The sequence below is a fragment of the Didymosphaeria variabile genome, assembly GCF_027946475.1.
Source record: "Didymosphaeria variabile strain IMI 356815 chromosome Unknown scaffold_4, whole genome shotgun sequence".
NCBI lineage: Eukaryota > Fungi > Ascomycota > Dothideomycetes > Pleosporales > Didymosphaeriaceae > Didymosphaeria > Didymosphaeria variabile.
This window is the reverse complement of record NW_026611623.1, coordinates 809,333-828,400: the sequence shown is the minus strand read 5'-3', so window position 1 is coordinate 828,400 and position 19,068 is coordinate 809,333. Positions and strand designations below refer to the sequence as shown.

Genomic DNA, 19,068 nt, shown 5'->3' with positions numbered 1-19,068 from the left:
CGACTCGGTGCATGGAATTTGGTGCATTTAAGGCGCTTAGGCGGATACCAGCTATTGCATTGGGTGGCGTTGGTAGGAGGAAGGGTTGTGTAGCCCACTGGGCTCTTAGGCAGCTAGCTGCTTTTACTCGGATATCATAACAAACATGTTCAATTTTCCATTCCACCTGCATGCGTATTTTGTTTGTTTATTTCAGTTCAACTACACTGTTCAGGCCGCTGTGTAGGTGCTCATTCGCAGTTCATACCTCCCCGTTCCTCTTCATAGCTTCAGACAAGTACTATAATTCATTCAAGAGCTCATTGCTCATACCGTCTATGTGGGACGTCCCTATCATTCAGCTTTTGGCAAAACCCAGGCCAGACAGTCGCGTGCCACCCCAACGCCGGTCCCATGCCATGACGAAGAAAGCATTATCATCTCATCACGTTCCCGCAAACCGCCCTCTATGACTCCCCAGGCAACAGATTGTTCTTGACCGCAAACATCTTCGTGCTGACGCCCGCCGTGAAGCCGTCAACCTGTCTAGCATACTGCTCCACCTGCCGCGAGTTAAGCAGCGTCTCCAACCTGCTCGGCTCCTGCGGCAGCTTGAACAGCCTCTGCCACTCGTCCTCGGGAAGTAGCGGCTGCTTCGACGCCGTCCTTGCCGCGTTCTCGGCTTTGCGCTTCTGCTGCCAGGCTGTGATCTTTGCTTGCTCGCGGGCAAGCGAGCGCTGGTAGTACTGGTGGTTGTTGAGCTCCGTGTGGTGGTTCTCGATGCTCTCAAGAAGGAGATCGCATGTCTTCTCGAGGTAGGGGTCGATTGAGAGGTCGAGGGAGTCGTAGTTGGGGAAGAAGGGTGGTTCGGGGGTGTTGGGGTCTTGCTGGAGGGCAGCTAGGTTGGTCGGGAAGGAGAGCTCCTCTTTGGGGGCGTCGGAGGGCAGCTGGTGGAGGAGGGAGGTGAGGAGGTGGGAGTTGTGAACGGTGACGGGGAGTTCGACGAGAATATCGTGGTACCGGAGGCCGCTCTTTTGAAGGCTGCGATTGTCAGTACGGATTTATATTCAGATAGTTTGCGTTCATACTTGTCGGTCGTGAATTTGCCCTCCTTGTATGCTGCAACGAAGGCAGGGGCGAGTCTGTATGCGCGCAAGCTCAAGCTGCCCTGCGAACTTCTGCTAACATCGTGTATTAAGGCGATTGCCCGCTCATTCGGGTCTTTCTGGTAGAAGAACTGGTTCTCGATGGTGTTCAAGTTGACAAAGTTGCCCATGCTTGTGCTCGTGTACCAGCCGACGTTGTTCGCGTCGACGTTGACTTCCCGCAGAAACTTGATCATCTCGTTCTGGTAGGCGAGGTTGGCCTTCGCGCGGGGCGCTGACGCGGCAAGGTTCGCGGCGTTGTTGTTGTTGCGGTGGTCGTCGCGGTGATCGTCCGTAGCGGGGGCATCGATGCTGGGATAAGGGAAGCAGGAGGTGACCTCAAGGAGGCCGGGCTGGTTGGAAGACTCCATACCAACGAGGCATCCGGTTCCGACGGTGGGGAAGGTTTTGGCGGCATGGTTGATGAGCTTCATCACAACCTGCGAGAGTCAGAGGGCTGGTGGGGCAATGGTAGAGAGTGCGCGGGTGGCATACCAGGGCTTCAACCTGTACCGCCTTGATAGGCGAGTCCTTCAGAGCGTCGGCCATGTTTTTGGTCGTCAAGAAGGGGGGAATTATTGTGGTGGGGCTGCGCAGTTCGGGCGTGTTGGAGTCGTCGCGAATTTCGCTGAGTGCGAACAGTGTGCCAAGATTCCCTGGCATACGCTAAGGCTGAACTGGGCGTAGCTCGACCGGTTCATGCCCAGCCTTCACCTTCACACTGCAATCGACAGTCTCCAAATAGTAATTGCTAATTACCGAATTAGGAAGTTTGTGCATCACTCACAGAGAAGGATGCTAATATACATACTCCAGTGCTGACTTCGCGCAAGTCATCTCATCACACTTAAGTCGGTACCCGCCCCACCATCCCCTCCCAAAACGCACACCTCTCCCCCGTCCCCCTCCCACTCCCACGCCCCCACAACCCCAAATTCATTCCTCAACCCCGGCTCCCGGAACTGCGTCACCTCAACCCCAAACTGCGTAGTAGCTGTATACGCCGTCCCACCCGTCGTATTCAAATTCATCATCCGCGCGCTTTTCCCATCCGTCCACTTTGGCCAGTGCTCCAATCCAGCTTGCGATGACACAGCAGGGTTGCCACTCGTGATGAAATTTCCCCAGATCTGGCGGAACGCGCGGGAGAAAGAGGGGGACTGTTGAGCTTGGTTGGGACCTAAGTACGCGTATACGTCTTCGAGGTGGGCGGCGAAGGGGACGGAGTATTGGTAGTGGTAGGAGGGTTTGGAAGCAAGGAGGTAGGCGGTGCTAAGCCAGTAGGAGGGGCAGATGAAGGTTGCTTCTGCTACGATGGCCTGCGCTGAAATTAGTGCATTGATACTGCATGTTGGAGGTGTATGGATGGATACGTACGTTGGCGCGTTGAAGGTGGCCGGTTGCGACCTGGCTCATGTTGATGTTTGTCGCACCGCTAATACCATTCGTTGCAAACTTGAGCGCGTTCGGATCGTCTGGTTCGTCCGAGTTGGGATACATGGTAAGTATCTTGTCAATGTCTTCATTGCTAAACAGGGGGTACTTCAAGTGCAGCCATTCCTTGAGTTCATCCAGATTGCTGATCTTGTCTTGCGGAACAAAGAGTGCTCCTTCGTTGGCGTTCGAACCAACTAAGATAGCTCTACCATTCACCTTTCCCCGGGAAAGCGTTTGGCTAGGTCTATCAGTGATAAAGGTTCCATCGGTCACAGGGTCGAATGCCCAGGTGCGATACACCGGACCGTTGACAGTGACATTGCCATTCGCGTTTTGCAATGTAATCGAGTCTTTGCTGCGGAGGCAATCCAGCACTTCTCCTGAAGATCCACAGCCAGCTTGAGCAGCAAAGGCGTAGTACTTCTTTGTAGGAACTTCGCCATCGTAATTGTGTTGGCCGGGTAGGTACGGTGAAGCTGCTATGCCTTGGAACTTCGTTTTCACGTTCGGCGCAAGACTAAGGTGCAGCAAGGCGCCTGCTCCAGCTGATTCTCCGGATACCGTGATGCGGTTCTTGTCGCCTCCAAACTTGTGGATGTGCTTCTCAATCCATTCGAGCGCAAAGGCAATGTCGAGAAGGCCGGCGTTTGGTACGCCTTTCGCTTTGACTTCGCTGGAGGAGAGAAAGCCGAACGGACCCAGCTGTAGAAAGTCAGCTAGTTAGTCGAACATTGTATTGAGATCGTGTACTCTGTATTGGATGGAGACAATTATGAAGGTCTTGTCGTTGTCATTGATCATGGAAGTCATGTCAAACATCTTCCCATCGCCCCATCCGTAGCCTCCTCCGTGGATCCACATCATTACCGGGAGCTTCTTTGAGTTCGCACTGGGCGGTGCGTACACATTCAAAAACAAACAGTCTTCATCACCTGAATTATGGTCAGCGAGACACAATTGTACCATGCGCTCCTGATCCTTACCTTCTGGCATCGGTGGTGCACCCTCAATCGCGGGATATGACTGGAAGCAGACCGATCCGTAGTCAATAGCATCTTGAACACTCCGATCTGTTTCTGGTATTCGCGGAGCTTTCCATCGAAGCTCACCATAGGGCGCGGCTGCGTAACGAATTCTGGAGGATATCAGCTGCCTTAACATGTACGAGCTAGGAATAGATTCAGCGCACCCTAACCATACATCGAGCTCGGCAGTGGATTCATAATAGCCTTTGTATACGGCGTAGTCGAGATCGACTAGATGATCTGACACTCTTGAAGACTCTGTACGCTCGACATTGCTCACATCATCGACGGTCACCCCGAGTATTGTCTGAGGCAGGAATGATAGCAGTGTAAGATTGCGCCACATGATGTCAATACACTGAAGCTCTGGAAAAATAGTCTGGGTGCAACCAACCCACTAATCAAAAACATGTCTGAAGGAGCACAGGCTGTAATATAAAGCTTTTCGCCTAGCAACCCGGTTTACGACCGCAGCAGGCCAAGCTATTCTTGTATCGATGCCAATTGGGACATCTTTATTAGTCGTGTTGGTTTATGACTACCGTTCCAATCAAGCGCATCTCATTCCTCGCTTAGTTTGAGGCTCTCGTTAGTATTTCCACGTTCGGTTGCAAACGTCTTTCGGTTTCCGACGAAGAAGCCGACAGCAACAGAAAAGTCTCCAATACGAAGCAAATACGATGAGCAAGGGTGGCATAAATCACAAAGAAAATTTCCGATGCGAAGAGAATACGACGAACAAGAATCGCCAAAACGAATCATGTTTAACTACTGTGGTGGAAAAGAGCTTGGTTCACGAGCGAATTGATCAGAATTGCTACATAAGAAAGGAAGGCCAGTTTGGCCAAAATTATACACGATCTCGGAGGGAGATCTTCCGGTTTCCGTACATAATCGCCACGTGATTGAGTAGCTCAGCTACCAGTTCTTCAACAACTAACCAGCTCACATCTTCGACTATCGCGGAGCAGATCAGTAGACGGAGTAAATATCAGTTCGAACTATGTGACGACGGTTCTCACATAGAACTTCAGCGGGACAGGAAGGGCTTCACACTGCTTGATGCCAACCTATTCGTGGATACATGGGAGAACGACTACATTCTCTTCCCTGTCATCACTGGTAGCATCTAGAGGATTCTTTTAGTTTGACGCTGGTGGTCAGTCACGGGTGCTGCATGCGGCGATGAAAGACTCGCTGCTATCATGTCTGCATAATCTACCCCGTGGTTCTTGGAATATTTCATAGTATAGTTTACATGCGTAGGCTTTGTCTGTCTCGTCTTGCCGATTATTCGGTAGGGAGCGCCATTTGCTGGATACCTCCTGGGTGCATACGGTGGAACCGATGCAGGCCTCGAGGCCTTCCGGTCTGCTGTATCTGATGCTAGCTCTCCGACGTTGGCCAGTGCAGCTTTGATCTTGGTGGCTCGTTTGATGAAGAACTCGAGTCTTTGCGCGCGTTTGAGAAAATCAATGAACGGTGGAGTGGGCCAGCAATTCATGCGTCCGCATGTCTCAGCGGGTTGTCCCGATGAATTTCCCCGGCGATACGCGCTCCACATTGATACCACCTCTTCTCCAGCCAGCGCGACCCGCTTAAACACCGATACGACTCTAGGCAAGGCTGCGGTAATCCAGTCATTGTGTGGGTGGAAAGCCTCGCCAGCAACCTGTTGGCGCCCGTGGTCTCGAACACATCACATCGGGACCTGTGAGGTACTATCTCTTAAACCACCGTCAACGCTGTACGTCGCTTCCCTCCTGCCCACTGGACCACCTTCCACCCACCGGGTCCCCTTCATATATGTGAAGTGTACTTAACCTGCAGCGCTGCCCATCCGACGCCACCTCACCGGACCAATAACCAGCGTCCAAACCACCGTCCCTGCATGCACGCATACCTTACTCAAGAAGCACAGCACCGCAACATAGAAGTCGCAGCATGAGGCGCCGCAACCGATCGGCCCCTCGGCTGTGTCAACACCCCTCTGTCGTGTCCACCCAAACCACCACTCCCCAGCGCCACCACCTCGCACGACCTCGCACAGCCCCACCACCTCCTCACAGACCGCACGTTCGCGCCACAAGCCCACTGCCGAAACGCCCGAGATGAGCGTCCCCCTTCACGAGCGCGCCCTCGCTTCCACCACGCAACGCCATGCTGTACATCATTCGAATGCTCGAGTCGCACGACCCGCAGCCATCCGCCTGTGATCACCGTCGCTTGACACCCGGCTGCGACACAGGTAACGCGAGCGCGACCCATCGAGGCGGTTATTCTCCGAAGCCGTTTGTGAGACGTCACGTCATGAGGAGTGTGACCCGGGTTGGGAGCTGCCGCTATGAACCTTTTGCGTGGTGGCCAGGGAATTTCGCGGAAGGCTGTCAAAGGGTCCCCGGGTCTTTGGTATGTTCTGTGGGGGGAGATTGCGTGCGACGAGGGCGGAGTGAGGTGAGGCTGTAGGTGATACCAGAAAGGCGGTGAGGTTGGGTGCATGTTTGTATCTGGGATGTCGTTGGGTTAATTGCTGATGCGGTGAAGTGTCGCTGGCCATTGGATGAGCAGTCGAGCTTGCAGTGGGCGTCTTCGATGTTTGATGCCTGTGAATCATGGTCAGATGCCGTTGCAGGTGATTTGTTCTGCTGCTGACAGTAGACATGATAGCGTAACGAAGACGTTGAGTTGACAGACTCATAACGGTTCACTGCATAACCGTAAAACAGACGCAACGATCGTAGCTGGCATAGAGCGAGGTATTGGACGACCGTCTGTTAAAAATTAGATTGCGTTCATTCTAGTCCCTTCCAAGTGCCTTCAAACCATGGCGGCTATCTGCCGCGACACAAACGCATCCAACACCATCGCTACATGCCCGAAATAATCAAAGAACCGTGGTGACATTTCCACAACTAGAAAGTACAAAGGATGCTAATCACAAAAGTGAGACAGCGTGGTATGTAAACAGACGGAACCGGGGGATATCTTGCTGCCGTGCTCTCGTGACCCATGCAGAAGAGAATTTAGCGCAGTCGAAGTAATGGGGGGTAAATGGTTTCTTCGGGAATTGAACATAATCTTTTTGAGCGAAAGACAGACTCGGACCAGTCGGAACAGGCAAGGAGATGAATCGAGGAAATGATGCAAGTCAAATAACCATTCGATACTGTTACATGAACGAGAAATTTGAATAATCAGAGCCGAGCGCAATCGGGTAATAACGGCTCAGTTGGCCGCTTGATGCTCCATCAGACTAACGGGTGGAGTTTGTAGAGCGCCAGACTATGAGCTTCTGCTGACCCTCCAGGACAAGCAAGCCATGTCGCAAACGCGAGCAATGACCTGTTGAGTCCCAGATCGGCACTCATGGCTGATGAAGGACATCGCGACGGTGAGCTTATTGACGTCGTTTTCCGGATCATGCGTGTGGGGTTGGGCGACTGCATCGGGAAAGCCACGGACGCGGTTGCCAATTTGTCGTGCTAGAGCAATGGAATAGATAGCATCGCGGACCTCTCGCGCTTTGAGAACATTTCGCATCCTGGTAAGCGATACTTCCGCAGTTCCATCTGCCACAGCCTCAGCGTTGGCATGGACTACGAATTCACCAAGCGAATCCCAGAAAACGAACTTGTCATTTTCCTCCTCCGAAAGCCCACCGGGGTACGAAAGCTGACGCAGTGGGTTCGCCTCCAGGATCTGGTTGGTCAAAAGGGCCTCTAGAACATCAAATCTAGCTCGCGTCTCCTTTAATGATAAGTCTTCGTGTTCAGCGTTGGGGGCGTTGTCGTTGGCGCTGTTTGATGGTATCCGGCACGTGCCCAGCAGATGCCAGATGAGGCGAGCTTCTTGGCTGAATACCTGGCTCACATCTGCGGCGCCAGTCTTGATCTTGACAGTTTCAACGAAGAAATGCGCTTCCTCGTGGAGATTCTGGTCGCTGAAAACCCGACTTATGGCATTGTTATTTGCCGAGAACCAGTTCGTCTCCAACATTGAATCAAGTCCTAGGCAGTAGTCCTTGCTGAACATGTAAGAGAACTCGTCATCGAGCTCGTGAGGAAAACCTCCAAGGCGCGGTGGAACCTCTGGTGGGCTGTATCCACAGATAGAAAATATCTCTTCAATCCGCAGGGGCCGGCCTGGTCAGATTGTCAGTACATATGCCCGGAATGAAGCACTATAAGCCAAATGCACTGGATTTCTCACCTTTGAGGACCGGTGCTTCCGGGGGGGCAGACGAGTAGGGACTGCCTCGGAGCCCGGCCTGCAGCGCATGCGCGCCGTTGTAGGGCGGCTGTCCATTCATCGCAGGGTCAGTGGCAGCGAGCGCGGGGTCGATAGCAGGGTTGTTGAAGTTGTCGTGATGGGAGGGCGTTGAGCTGGCCGTCGAAGCAGCAGGTGCGTAGCCGACAGTAGAGGCGGGAGCGTAGCCCTGGGGCACCTGTGGACTGTATTGCGAAGATGCGGATGCCGGCGGGGAGGCGGCAGGTACAGAGGGCTGGTGCTGCGCCGTGTTGGGAGCGGGTTGGAGGTTCGCGGGCCCCGGTTGTTGCTTGAAGATAGGGTCGTAGCCCATGCACTCGCGCTTGCTTTTCTGGCAGTTGCGACACACAGGGTGGGCTTCGTCGCACTGTAGTCGTAGGGTTAGCTCGAATGCGCGAAGAGGTGAGGTCGGATTAGAGGAGCGAAATAGTTTGGATCGCTCGCTTCATGGTGGCTCGGTTATAGACGACACCGCGGTCTCGAGGGTGCGTGCCCGCACCTCCTACACGCTCACGCGCACCGCGGCGCGTCTTTGATCGCGCACCATTGCGCTTCGTCTGATGCCACACGTACCTTTATTCTGCGCTTGCGACACGTCAGGCAGCCCGTCTTGGTGCGCCGCTTGATCTCCTTCTTATGGCGCCCGCCCGACAGTATCCTCTGCTCTCCGGGCTGGGGCGGCAGCTGGTAGCGCATCGCGAGATGCTGCGAGCCCATGGGCATGGGCTGGCCGGGCGGCGGGTGGCCTGGATGGGCGTAGTACTGCGGCATGCCGTGCTGCTGCGGCGGGAGCGGCGAGCCCATGGGCTGTCCTGGCTGCTGATGCTGATGCGGGACCTGCTGCTGGCCGTCGACACGTATGGGCGGCAGGTTGAGCGGCGGCAGGTTCATGTTGGCGCCCTGGGGCGAGCGGTAGGGCTCCGCGCCGGGCTGGCCTTGGGGCGGGGGGTAGGTGTAGGCGGGCATCTGTGGTGAAGGATAGGAATGGCCGGGCGACGGGTAGGAGGGATTTTGTCGCTGGTGGTGGTCGGCCATGTTATTGGCCATCTGGGCGTGCGAGGGCGCCTGCGGGTAAGGCTGTGGAAAGGACATCGAAGTGCCACCGCTCCAGGGCAGGCACGACCCTGCGAAGCTGTGGTGCCTCTGCGAAAGGGCACAGCTCAAGCGAGAGTTAAGACTTCGGACGCCAACAGACGAGGCGTGATGGATTTGGCGAATCGAGCTAGGAGGCGAGGCCAGGGGGGTGCCTCGGTTGCGCGCCGGCTGCTGCAGGTGCTGTAGCACTGCGCGAGGAGGCGTGGGCAGAGAAGGTTGGATGGCGAGAGCTGGGGTAGCGAGCGAGGTGGGAGCGAGGGCGCGTGAGAACCGGCGCGCAGACAGCAGCGAGGCCCACCTAGGTATCTCTGCGCAGGGAAGTGAGGGTGCCGTGGCGGTGCGCGAAAATGTGTGCTGCCGCCGCGGGCCAACTTAGGCTACTGGGTGCTGGGATGGTCCTGATGTCGCTCGCTCGCTCGCTACGCCTAGCAGGCAGGCTGGCTGGGGGCTCGGGCGTTCTGTCGCGGCGCGCTGGCTGCACCGTCCCGGGGGCTTTCAGATCCAGGGCAGATCCAGATGCGGTGGGTGCTGTGAAGGGAAGCGCGAGGACAATCAAGAGCAGTGCGAGAAATTACCTGCTGCCACCGCTGCGCTAGTGCCGCTCTGCAGCCGTCACGTGCGCCTCTCTCGCCCTGCCTGCCCACGGTCCAGAGGGACGCTGGACCCAGTCGCCCACCTCTAACCACACCTAAGCATCCTGTGGGAGGACCAACACAACCCTGCCGCGCACCCGCGGGACAGGCTAATGCTCTCGTCCTGGACCCCGGCGGCTGTCGACCCTTCACGACGCTGAGCGCACTCGTCCATCATGCTGCATTCGCTGGCAGTCCCGGGCGAGCCTCTGCGTGCATGCAGCGCGCCTCCCTAGCCCGTTCAGCTCACGTCCGATAGCCTTGGAGGTGCGATACCTGGCCTGCCCTCGTGGGTCTCACGCCGGACACACTTCTTTCCAGCCCGTCCCCAGACGCTGGGCGCGGACCGGCAACACTACGCTACGCTTCGCTTCCTAGGCGCGTCCGTCGATGCCTCTCGGAACACATTTGCCTCTTTCGTCGTGTCTGGATCCGTCCCAGAGGGCACAGCAACCTCAGCGTCATCAGGCGCTTCGCAATCGCATATGTCGGCCCGCCCATCCTGCGTGGTGGGACTTGGAAAGTACCGACGCCGTGCTGGGACGCGCTGACAAGGCGTGTAAATTTCCGCTTGCGCATGCCATTTACCCGTCGATGCCACATCTGGAAACCACCTTCGTCGACCAGCCGCGTGAGAATCAGTGAGCCGGACCAAGCGTTGCGTCCTCAGAGGCACTTATCAGGCTGAGTGTTCGAGACAGCAGCCTGTGTCACAACACCCACGCAGCGTTCGGCCGCTGCACCTGTTGCCTGATGGCCATGTGCGACATTCACTCTGCAGCAGAGAGAACTGCCTGGAACTCGCTCAGCCGGCGGCACAAGGGAGAAGCGGCGTGAGTGTATGCATGGATGGGAATCCGGCCACCCTCGCCGTCTTTGCGCACCAAAGGCACCTATTCGATACATGCAGTTCTGAAATCTAGCTGCAGGGGCTCAGCACGTACGTGTCGATCTGCGGGCTTGACGTCCTCTGGTATACGGTGACAGCCCATCGGCGCGGAAGGCGTTGTGTTTCTCCGCCGCTGTACCACTGCAACAGGCTGATGCAATCTATACAACATCCGTTATAGCTATGAACGTCGATAGAGCGGATGCGCCTGCCAGGACACCCTTGCTTGCACACGCGAATCTTGGAGGCACCGAAGGGTTCTGGAAGCAACTCGGGGCCAAGACCACCCATCTCGACCTGCCATCGCTCTTCGGAAGCCACGTTGTCGTTCGCGAATAGTAATACTCAGGGGTTTTCTGCAATTTGTGCTATGCCGAGTTTCCTCACCGTGAAGCGTGTGCAACACAACAACTTGGTCGGGGCTGGGCCCATTGCCGCTACTGTTGTCTCGCCATCATCACACGAGCTCACACCTATGCCTGGTGCATGGAAGAGCCTCGCAACTACTGCACGCCGTTAATTCAAAGGTTTCTCGGCATGACCCACTCTGGATGGCATCCGCCAGCCGCTCGCCTGACCGTTGCTACCCGCGTGGATCGTGACAGTCATCGTCAGGGTCGAAAACAGTCGATATGCATGACACACTCCGGAGAGATCCTAACGCAATCACGAGCGCTGCGGTGGAGGCTCAAAGATCCCTCTGCAAATCTACGAAAGCATTGCCCAATCGGCTACCTTAGCTATTTTTTGCTTTTTCGCAGCACTTTCGCGAAAACCATGCATCCCTGCTGGGCGCCTAGCTGAGCATCTATGGCCTCAGAAAGACTCTTGATAGTAGCAAATTGGTCGTGAGCACGTGTCAGTGTACTTACCTAGTACTTGCGTCTTTTGTGTACGTCAGCCAATTTTTCCTCACTAACCACAGTTCCAGGGTGACCGAAGATATGCGCTATGGTCTTTGTCACATGCGCTTTCTCCTCTCCGGCCATGAAAGTGCTTGCCTGAGGCAGACTATCCGCTCCCGTCCCGTCTCTTAACTACAGGCCAGGCAATCCTAGTGGACGCACCCAGCAAAACGAAATACGGGACATAAGACATTGACAGCTTACCACAAGCGTCCGTACCAGAACGTCCGGACACAGCCTTCTCCCCACACGTCATCTCGTAACGTTACTCGCTCCTTCTTGACTAGGAAGTGCGGGTCGAATAGGGAAGGAGCAAAATCGAAATCCCTCAAGCGATTCTTCACGTGGCCACCTCGTTGCCCAGGTGCATGATCGCAAAGATCCGTCAACAACTCTACCAACTTTCAACCGTCCTCGTGTAGCTGACCCCTGAACACTGCATATGAGCCGTTCGCCTCTGATTGAGATCGGTCAGCAAGGCGAAGGTCTATACTCGATACTGTACATCACGTTATCCACGTGGAGAAACCGTACCACCCCAGGCGTAATGCCAGCCCGGCAGGAACCGAGGGCTTAGCCACGGAGTCCAATCCAACACATGCAGCTCACCCAGTGACCAACGACGTAAGAAGGACGACATTGTCGTGCGCATCCTGCTGCGATCGGGACATGTTACATAGCACTTGTCCATGAGGATCATGATACGTTCGTCGCTAACTGTCCGACTCTAGGCTTGGTTAGACCAGGTTAACTGACCAGTAGCGAAGTACCACTGACAGGAGAATTACTCAAAAGCCGATACCTCGATCAACCCAGCACAATTTTTCCAACACTTCTCAGAACACTATCGACTTCCTTATCCGTCGCAGCTCCTACCTGGGCTGAGAGCAACGTGCTGCCTGGGCCAGCCAACTATTAACGTCTGACCTTTCGATCAATAACTACAGGAACGCATCGTCCACTAGCATCGGCTATCGTGAAGTCGAATCGACATTGGATCATACTGCGCCTTTTCGATATCTGAGTTCTCGACCCACCCTATCAAAGTAGTAGTCTGCTAGTGTATTGCTCATCCTTACGGTCCCAAAAGCTATTAGCATACGCCTTACTGCTGAGACCTACACTGCTGAGATCCCCAGGTCATGACTCCCTACCGAGCTTCCCGTCGAGGATTAGAATGACTTACGCGACATGCTGAGCTTTCGTCATGATCATTACATACCCTTGTCATTGCAACTCGCTCCTCTGACAGACAAATCCGAGAACAGCTTTCATGTCTTATCCAGCGCCTTCCTGGGTGTGAGGATTCAAATCCTGTAACAGTTCCGACTTCTATTCGCCGGGTGAGTCATCCGATCGGGCAAAAGCAGCATTGTCTTTGTCTTTGAATGTTGGTCGCCGTGGATTGGTTCGCAAGGCGCAGCTACAGTCAGACATAGCTGTTGCCGACCGTACGAGACTGGATTTTCCTGCCATCTGCAAGTGTGTACTACGTCGCTTGCAGCATAGCTTCACTCATCCTTACGATGTGAATTGTACACAGCCAATCATTCAGCACCCATCTACGTCCCCGCGCTTGCCGCCCGCAAATTCCAACACGTAGACTACACGGTGTACACGTGGATCGGAGTGTTGTCGGTAATGCCAGGGATCGCGGCCTATTACCAGGATGCACCAACGTGGATCAATCGCTAGAGCGTGGCTGAGGGAAGCGAGAGCACGCGCGTCTGGGTCGCCTAACGAGAGCCTCGCAAGCCTTGCGGGAAAACGAGGGTGCGGTTTGTATAGGGTGGGTGGGTGTATGAATGCGCGAATGGTGCTGGGTAGTGTAAAAATGTAAATGAAGAGGAGGTCTGAAAATGGTACTGTGGTTGTGGGCATGTTTGACTTTAGAAATTAATGTTTCTTTGCTTTTCGGAGTTGAGTGTATGATTTGGAGGTAGTCCAGCATGCTCATTGCTCAGCAACACCGGTGGTATTTTTACAAGAAGAAGTCCGCAATGGACCGATCTTGGACAGAACAGGACATGGTACGCTAGTCTCTCATCATCGGCGAACCTTGGAACCACTATGTAGCTTTCGATGTTCCCAAGCCAACATTAGCCATGCGACCACGCTTTTTCAGCTATAGCGGCAACCCTTGACAGCAAAGCTCGCTACTTCGTATACTAGTACCAAGCCAGATGCTGCTTGCATGCGAACGTATTCACCCTTCCAGATTCACTCTGAACACAATCGAAGCGTAGCGACACTAACACTAAACATCTACTTCGATTCAGAACCGATGCGATTCCATCTTCCTTGATCCCACACTGTATACTTCCCACGTCCCTACTTCCTCGTATCTCCCCACACCTCTCCATAATGACTCCTTCCCAACCCATATCCCCGAGTCCTCCCTCCCTCGATCATACCCAACAAAACCCTCCTACCTCCCGCAGAACACCCCGCAGAACACCCCGCAGACCGCCGCCCCCAAAGACATTTCCACCACGTCGTCACCACCTCCAACGGCGCAGCCATCAGCCAAACCAGCGCCATCCATCCGCATTACAAAGCCCTATCCTGACATACAATGACCTACGCGCCAGCACCATCGCGTATAACGCTTCTGTCTCTCCGTCCTACCACTCACCATTCCTGCCCCATGCGCATCAGCGGTCGATATACACCGTTGGATCCAGGGCTGCTGTTGTGTTGTACGCTTCAGCGCTGATCATTGGGTTGTGCGGTACAGCGTATCATTAGCTCGGACTTTTGTTCCGGTCAGGTCGGGGAATATACGGTTATGAGATGAGGGAGCGTGGTAGGCTTGGTGAGGTGGTACTGTCGATTTGCATAGATTGGTGAGAGAGGTTGCTAGGGAGGAGGTACGAGAGGGTGTGCAGAGGGGAATGGAGTCGTTCTGAGGCGGGTTGATGCGGGGGATATCGTATAGGAGAGGGCTTCGATGAAGGTTTCTATGTTCGTGATAGTGTGGTACGTGGAACTGTCGCGTTCTGGGAAATATGATATGTACACAGTGATACATCTCATCCGTACATGTAGGACCTGGTGCCTGATATCATGGCAGCTCAACGTCCTGTCCTGTACTGTCCTTTGAAAACTATTACCCTCGCGTACCAAAGGACCTTTGCTTTGCCCCAACTCGATACTACGGCAACCCCCTCCCCGAGTTCACCGCATTAGCCACCTGGCTCGTCCCCGGCCTATTCTCCGCATACCGCTCATAGCTATCCAGATATAGCTGGTCATCGCTCGTCGTCGCCCTCACGCTCGCCTCCCCCTCAATAGCATCCACCCACGCCTTCCATCTACTTCCCTCCTCGGGCTCAGGCCAACCCCTATACGGCCCAAGCACCTTCTTCAACCGCACCACCCACGGCGCAATCTGTACGTCCACAAAGCCGAAGTCCTGCCCTAGGAAAAACGGCCCTGTGGGATCCGCAGCGTCAACGAGTTTCCCGATGTCCTCGCGCAGCTCCGTCGCGTGCTTGACCTGGTCCTGCGGATCCTGCGCCTGGATAAGGCGGTAGAAGCCCGGCACGATGTGGCGGTTTACATGGTCCGTCCAGAGGCGGCACGTTGCGCGTGTCTGTGGGTTGGGAGGGAGAATGGCGGGGCCAGTCTGCAGGTCTTCGAGGTACTCCATTATGACAGTGGATTCGTGGGTGGACCATGTTGGGCCGTGGCGGATGGCGGGGACGAGGCCGCGGGGGTTGATATCTAGAAGGGACTGCGGCTTCTTGTAGGGATCTACTTCGATGTATTGGTAGGGCATCTTCTTGTGCTCGAGGGAGATCCAGACGCGTTGGACGAAGGGACTGTGGGGGGTTAGGGAGTGACGTCACATGATGTATGGAGGATGTTAAAGCTGGAGAGAGGAGTTAGAGAGCTTACCAGAAGCAGCTGCCGAATAGCTTGAGGTCATCTTCTTTGGAGTGGTTCTTGACAGTGACAAGGGCATTGCCGGTCGCTTTCTTGTGGTATGTCTTCTTCGCGGGATCACCAGCCTGGTTGGTATCAGCCATCTTGAACCGAGCAGAGATACTGAAGTTCTTGTGACGTGCAACGGCTAAATTAAAGATTACTAGTAAAGGTTTGGGGGATGACAAGGGATATGTGTAACAACGGCTTGTGTCAGGCACGGTCCGCGTAATCACAGAGAGGAAAGTGCGAGGCATGATTACGAGGAAAAGCCACACAGGAGCCCGACATCATTCTACAGACGCCGCGCATGCGGGGAGTAGGCGAGAGGGTCCATGACGTGTATATCATGATTGGTAGTCGTTCGCGCGGGCGCCATGCAGTGCCTCAGTGCTGCTATAAAGCCAATGCGAATGCGACTGCGTGTAACAGGGGCATCCAAGCGGACAGCAACTCTGAGCGCGTATGCACGATCACGCAAAAAGAGAGAATAGTGCATAGGATGCGCGGGAGTAGACTTACCTGCGCTTTCTTCTTTTCTCGCTCGTTCTTCATCAGCCACCTCTGCACGCTGTTCTTCTTCACCCGGTCGCTCTCTTCGAGCGTGTGCTTGTGCGGACCTGCAACGCCGTCCCCCTTTCCGTTACCGCCATTTCCGTTCACTCGTTGCAGGGTGTAAAATTTCTTGGGCTGTCCGTTTGCATGGGACGCTTGTCGCATGTTCATGGTGGGCGTGACTGGCCACTGCATGCCGCTATTATTCTGGCCAAAGAATTGACCTCCACTGCCGGAAGCTTCGAACGAATCAATAGGTGGTTGTAGACCCGTCTGCTCCGTAAGCTCAGCGCCGTCGAAATACTCGGTGATCTTGATCTTGACATCGCAGAGATCGCGCTCGCGAGCCACACGCTTTCGCTTCTTCTTGTCTGGGTCGGTCGACTTCTTGGTGCCTGGCGGTCGCCCTTTGAGTCTACAGTCCCAGTAGTGGGAGACGAAGCGTTTGCGCTTGTGTCGTTGGGTGGAGCGATGTGAATAGACGTTGTCGACGTGCGGAAAGTAGGTCTGGAACCTGCAGCACCTGTGTAAGTAATTGACATAGTGTGGAATGGTAGTGCAACATACTCCTCCTCCGTCAATGTGATGGTGTCGTCCACATGAAACAGCTTCTCCCTCCACGCATCGAGGTCTGGCGGATTGGGGATCAAGCGTAGGCCCTCGATCTGGCCGTGATTTTGTATAGGCGCCTCATCACCTTCCGGTATTTGTTCCTGCACAACAGACTGCTCCTGAGTTTGTACAAAGGAGCCCCTATGCTCCAGCTCCTGTAGTTGCGGCGGTTGTATGTGAGTAGCAACTTGAGCTCTCTGCGGTGGGGGCGGGGCTTGGATGTGGTGATGTGGCGCTGGTGGAGCAGGATTCGGCGCATTTATCTCGAACCTCGCGTAACCGCCTGGGAAGCTCTCGAATGGGGGCTGGGCCGGCTGTTGTAAGCCATGGCTCTGGAAGTGTAGCGCGTGCGGGTTGGCTGTATGCGCTTGTAGCTGTTGAGCATATCGGTGCTGGAAGAAGGCGTCGTTGGCCTGGGGTGAGAGCTCTTCAAGGGGCTGTAGGCCCGGAGGAATCTGGTGCAGTTGCAGTGCTTGGGGCTGCAGGTGGTGTAGCGGCAGCTGTGATGAGTTCATGTTTCCCAGGAAGGTGTCGCGTGGTTAGACGCGCTCCGATGTTAAAGCAGCGCTGGAATAACGGCGTCGACAGCTTGGCGATAGAGCGGGCGATGCCGTCCGATCCATGGCCCTTCACCATCTCCGGCGCTAGCCCGGCCCTTGTTGCCGGGACCAGAGCCATCATCAACACGTGCTTCTATCCATCATCTCCGACCCCGACATCACACAGTCTTTAAATCGCTTCCTGGCTTTGTTGCGTCAAAGAGTCATGCGCGGAATTACCTGACAATGCGCCGCCTTCAACAAGTAGCCTTCCAATGCTAGCCAAACCCTCTTCACCCCAGCGTACAGTGTGGAAGCTTCCCCAGAGACCACAATGCGGACCCCAAATCTGAAGAGAAGGGACACAGGCGTGAACACGGAATACGAGACTCGAGATGTCTGATTGGCTAGCTCTGCCAGGGTGTGGGGGTTGCTTGGCCGTCACCTCGCAAATCGAGATTCAGCTGCTGAAAGATAGCGTCTGTTGCAACAACAGCACATCGCACAATGCCATGCAGGCACCACGATGTTCAGGTTTTCGATGGCCTTCGGTGCTGTCTGGCTTGTGGGGAGACAATTTTCGATAGTAAAGAAGAGCAGAAACCTGACTTACCCCGCTCACAAAACGCGCCTTACAAATACGCCCACCTCAACTATGCATTAGGTCAAGAGATCAGGCTATGCGTACTGTTCTCCGGACGACCTACAGACGATCTTGTAGTAGACCTCGTTCACGTCAACATTGGGCACCGTGCCAACAGTTTTGCGCCTTACGAAGCACTGAGTTATGCGTGGGCGACTCAAGACGGCGATGATTCGCTTTCTCAAACGGTATACTGTCACGGCGGGACGATTCGAGTAACGAAGTCATGCGGTTCAGCTCTAAGACAGCTCCGCTTCCCGGCTCGCAAAAGGTATCTTTGGGTTGACGCCGTCTGCATCGACCAGACGAACGTCATGGAGCGCAACCATCAAGTCGGGTTTATGGGGACTATCTTCGCGAATGCTTCACAAGTAGTCATATATCTCGGTTCCGGCAGCGAAGCAACCGAGGTCATGCTCGACTACCTGAACGGTAACGTAGATGCCCTTACAATCGTTGAACGCGACCGTGTAGCCAACGGTGCAGGCGATCTCATCAAAGATTTCTTGAGCCTTCGGTGGTTTGATCGCGTTTGGATCCTCCAAGAGATTGCATTGGCAAGACTCGCAACAATGGTAGCTGGGCAGAAAACGGCTCGTTGGACCTCAGAAACAATCAACAAGCTTCTCATTCTCTGTTCGAGGATGTGTATCGAACCACCCAGCGCCTTGAAATGGTTACCTGCAAGTGAGCCGGAACACGATGTTCTGTCTGTCCTCCAACGTTCCAGAAACTGTTCCTCGAGCGATCCAAGGGACAAAGTATTTGCGGTCCTCGGTCTTGCTCGCGCCGATTTCCAGAGTGGCTTTCCGATCGATTACTCGCAGACCGTGGAGCAAGTTTATACTCGGCTCGCTACCCATTTGATACACACAGAAAGGGAGTTGCGAGTGCTGAGATATGCCACCGGCTTAGAATCATGCGATGGCCCTAGCTGGGTACCGCAGTGGAATATCAAGACCGGATATGATCCACTCCCGCCACAATTCAATGCTGAGGAGCGAGGAAGACTTTCTAGCATCTGGTCTACGCAATCACTACAACCGCACAACCCAGACCAGAAAACTCCGAACGAGTTACTACAGATGTTTTTGGAACATGTTCCTGAGAACCAACAGCCTCTTCCTACAACAGCGTGGCTGCAATGGCTTTCGCATTGGATTCTCGAGCCTAAGCCTTTCCGTTTCAGAGCCAAGTCGATAAGGTGGATTGATCTAGATGACACAGCATTATCGCTCACACGCATCTATGGTTCGGGCTTCCACTTCGCTACGATTCCTCTAAACGACCACTTGCTTGATCATTATCAGGAATCAGCTTACGCAGATGCATTTCCACCAAATGATGTTTCTTGCCTACGAGTTCGCGCACATCAGCTTGACACCATCCAACATGTCATTGGCCTTCGCTCAGTTCACC

The 19,068-nt window shown here is 54.6% G+C and overlaps 3 protein-coding genes across 3 annotated transcripts; all 3 read right to left on the bottom strand.

Annotated features, from left to right (window-relative positions):
- Nucleotides 1–446: 446 nt before the first annotated feature.
- On the bottom strand, nt 447–3,554 carry EIF3H (Eukaryotic translation initiation factor 3 subunit H; the record flags this gene model as incomplete). The annotated part of the gene is made up of 7 exons (XM_056213942.1): nt 447–1,020; nt 1,068–1,564; nt 1,620–1,752; nt 2,073–2,443; nt 2,502–3,263; nt 3,312–3,493; nt 3,545–3,554. 7 exons carry the CDS (start codon nt 3,552–3,554, stop codon nt 447–449), a joined length of 2,529 nt encoding a protein of 842 aa, XP_056071209.1.
- Nucleotides 3,555–6,868: 3,314 nt separating this feature from the next.
- Nucleotides 6,869–8,818, bottom strand: N0V89_005163 (uncharacterized protein; the record flags this gene model as incomplete). The annotated part of the gene is made up of 3 exons (XM_056213941.1): nt 6,869–7,674; nt 7,796–8,219; nt 8,426–8,818. 3 exons carry the CDS (start codon nt 8,816–8,818, stop codon nt 6,869–6,871), a joined length of 1,623 nt encoding a protein of 540 aa, XP_056071208.1.
- A 5,709-nt stretch (nt 8,819–14,527) lies between these two features.
- N0V89_005162 (uncharacterized protein) lies at nt 14,528–16,982 on the bottom strand (the record flags this gene model as incomplete). The annotated part of the gene is made up of 4 exons (XM_056213940.1): nt 14,528–15,197; nt 15,274–15,386; nt 15,823–16,369; nt 16,423–16,982. 4 exons carry the CDS (start codon nt 16,980–16,982, stop codon nt 14,528–14,530), a joined length of 1,890 nt encoding a protein of 629 aa, XP_056071207.1.
- Between the last annotated feature and the right edge of the window lie 2,086 nt (nt 16,983–19,068).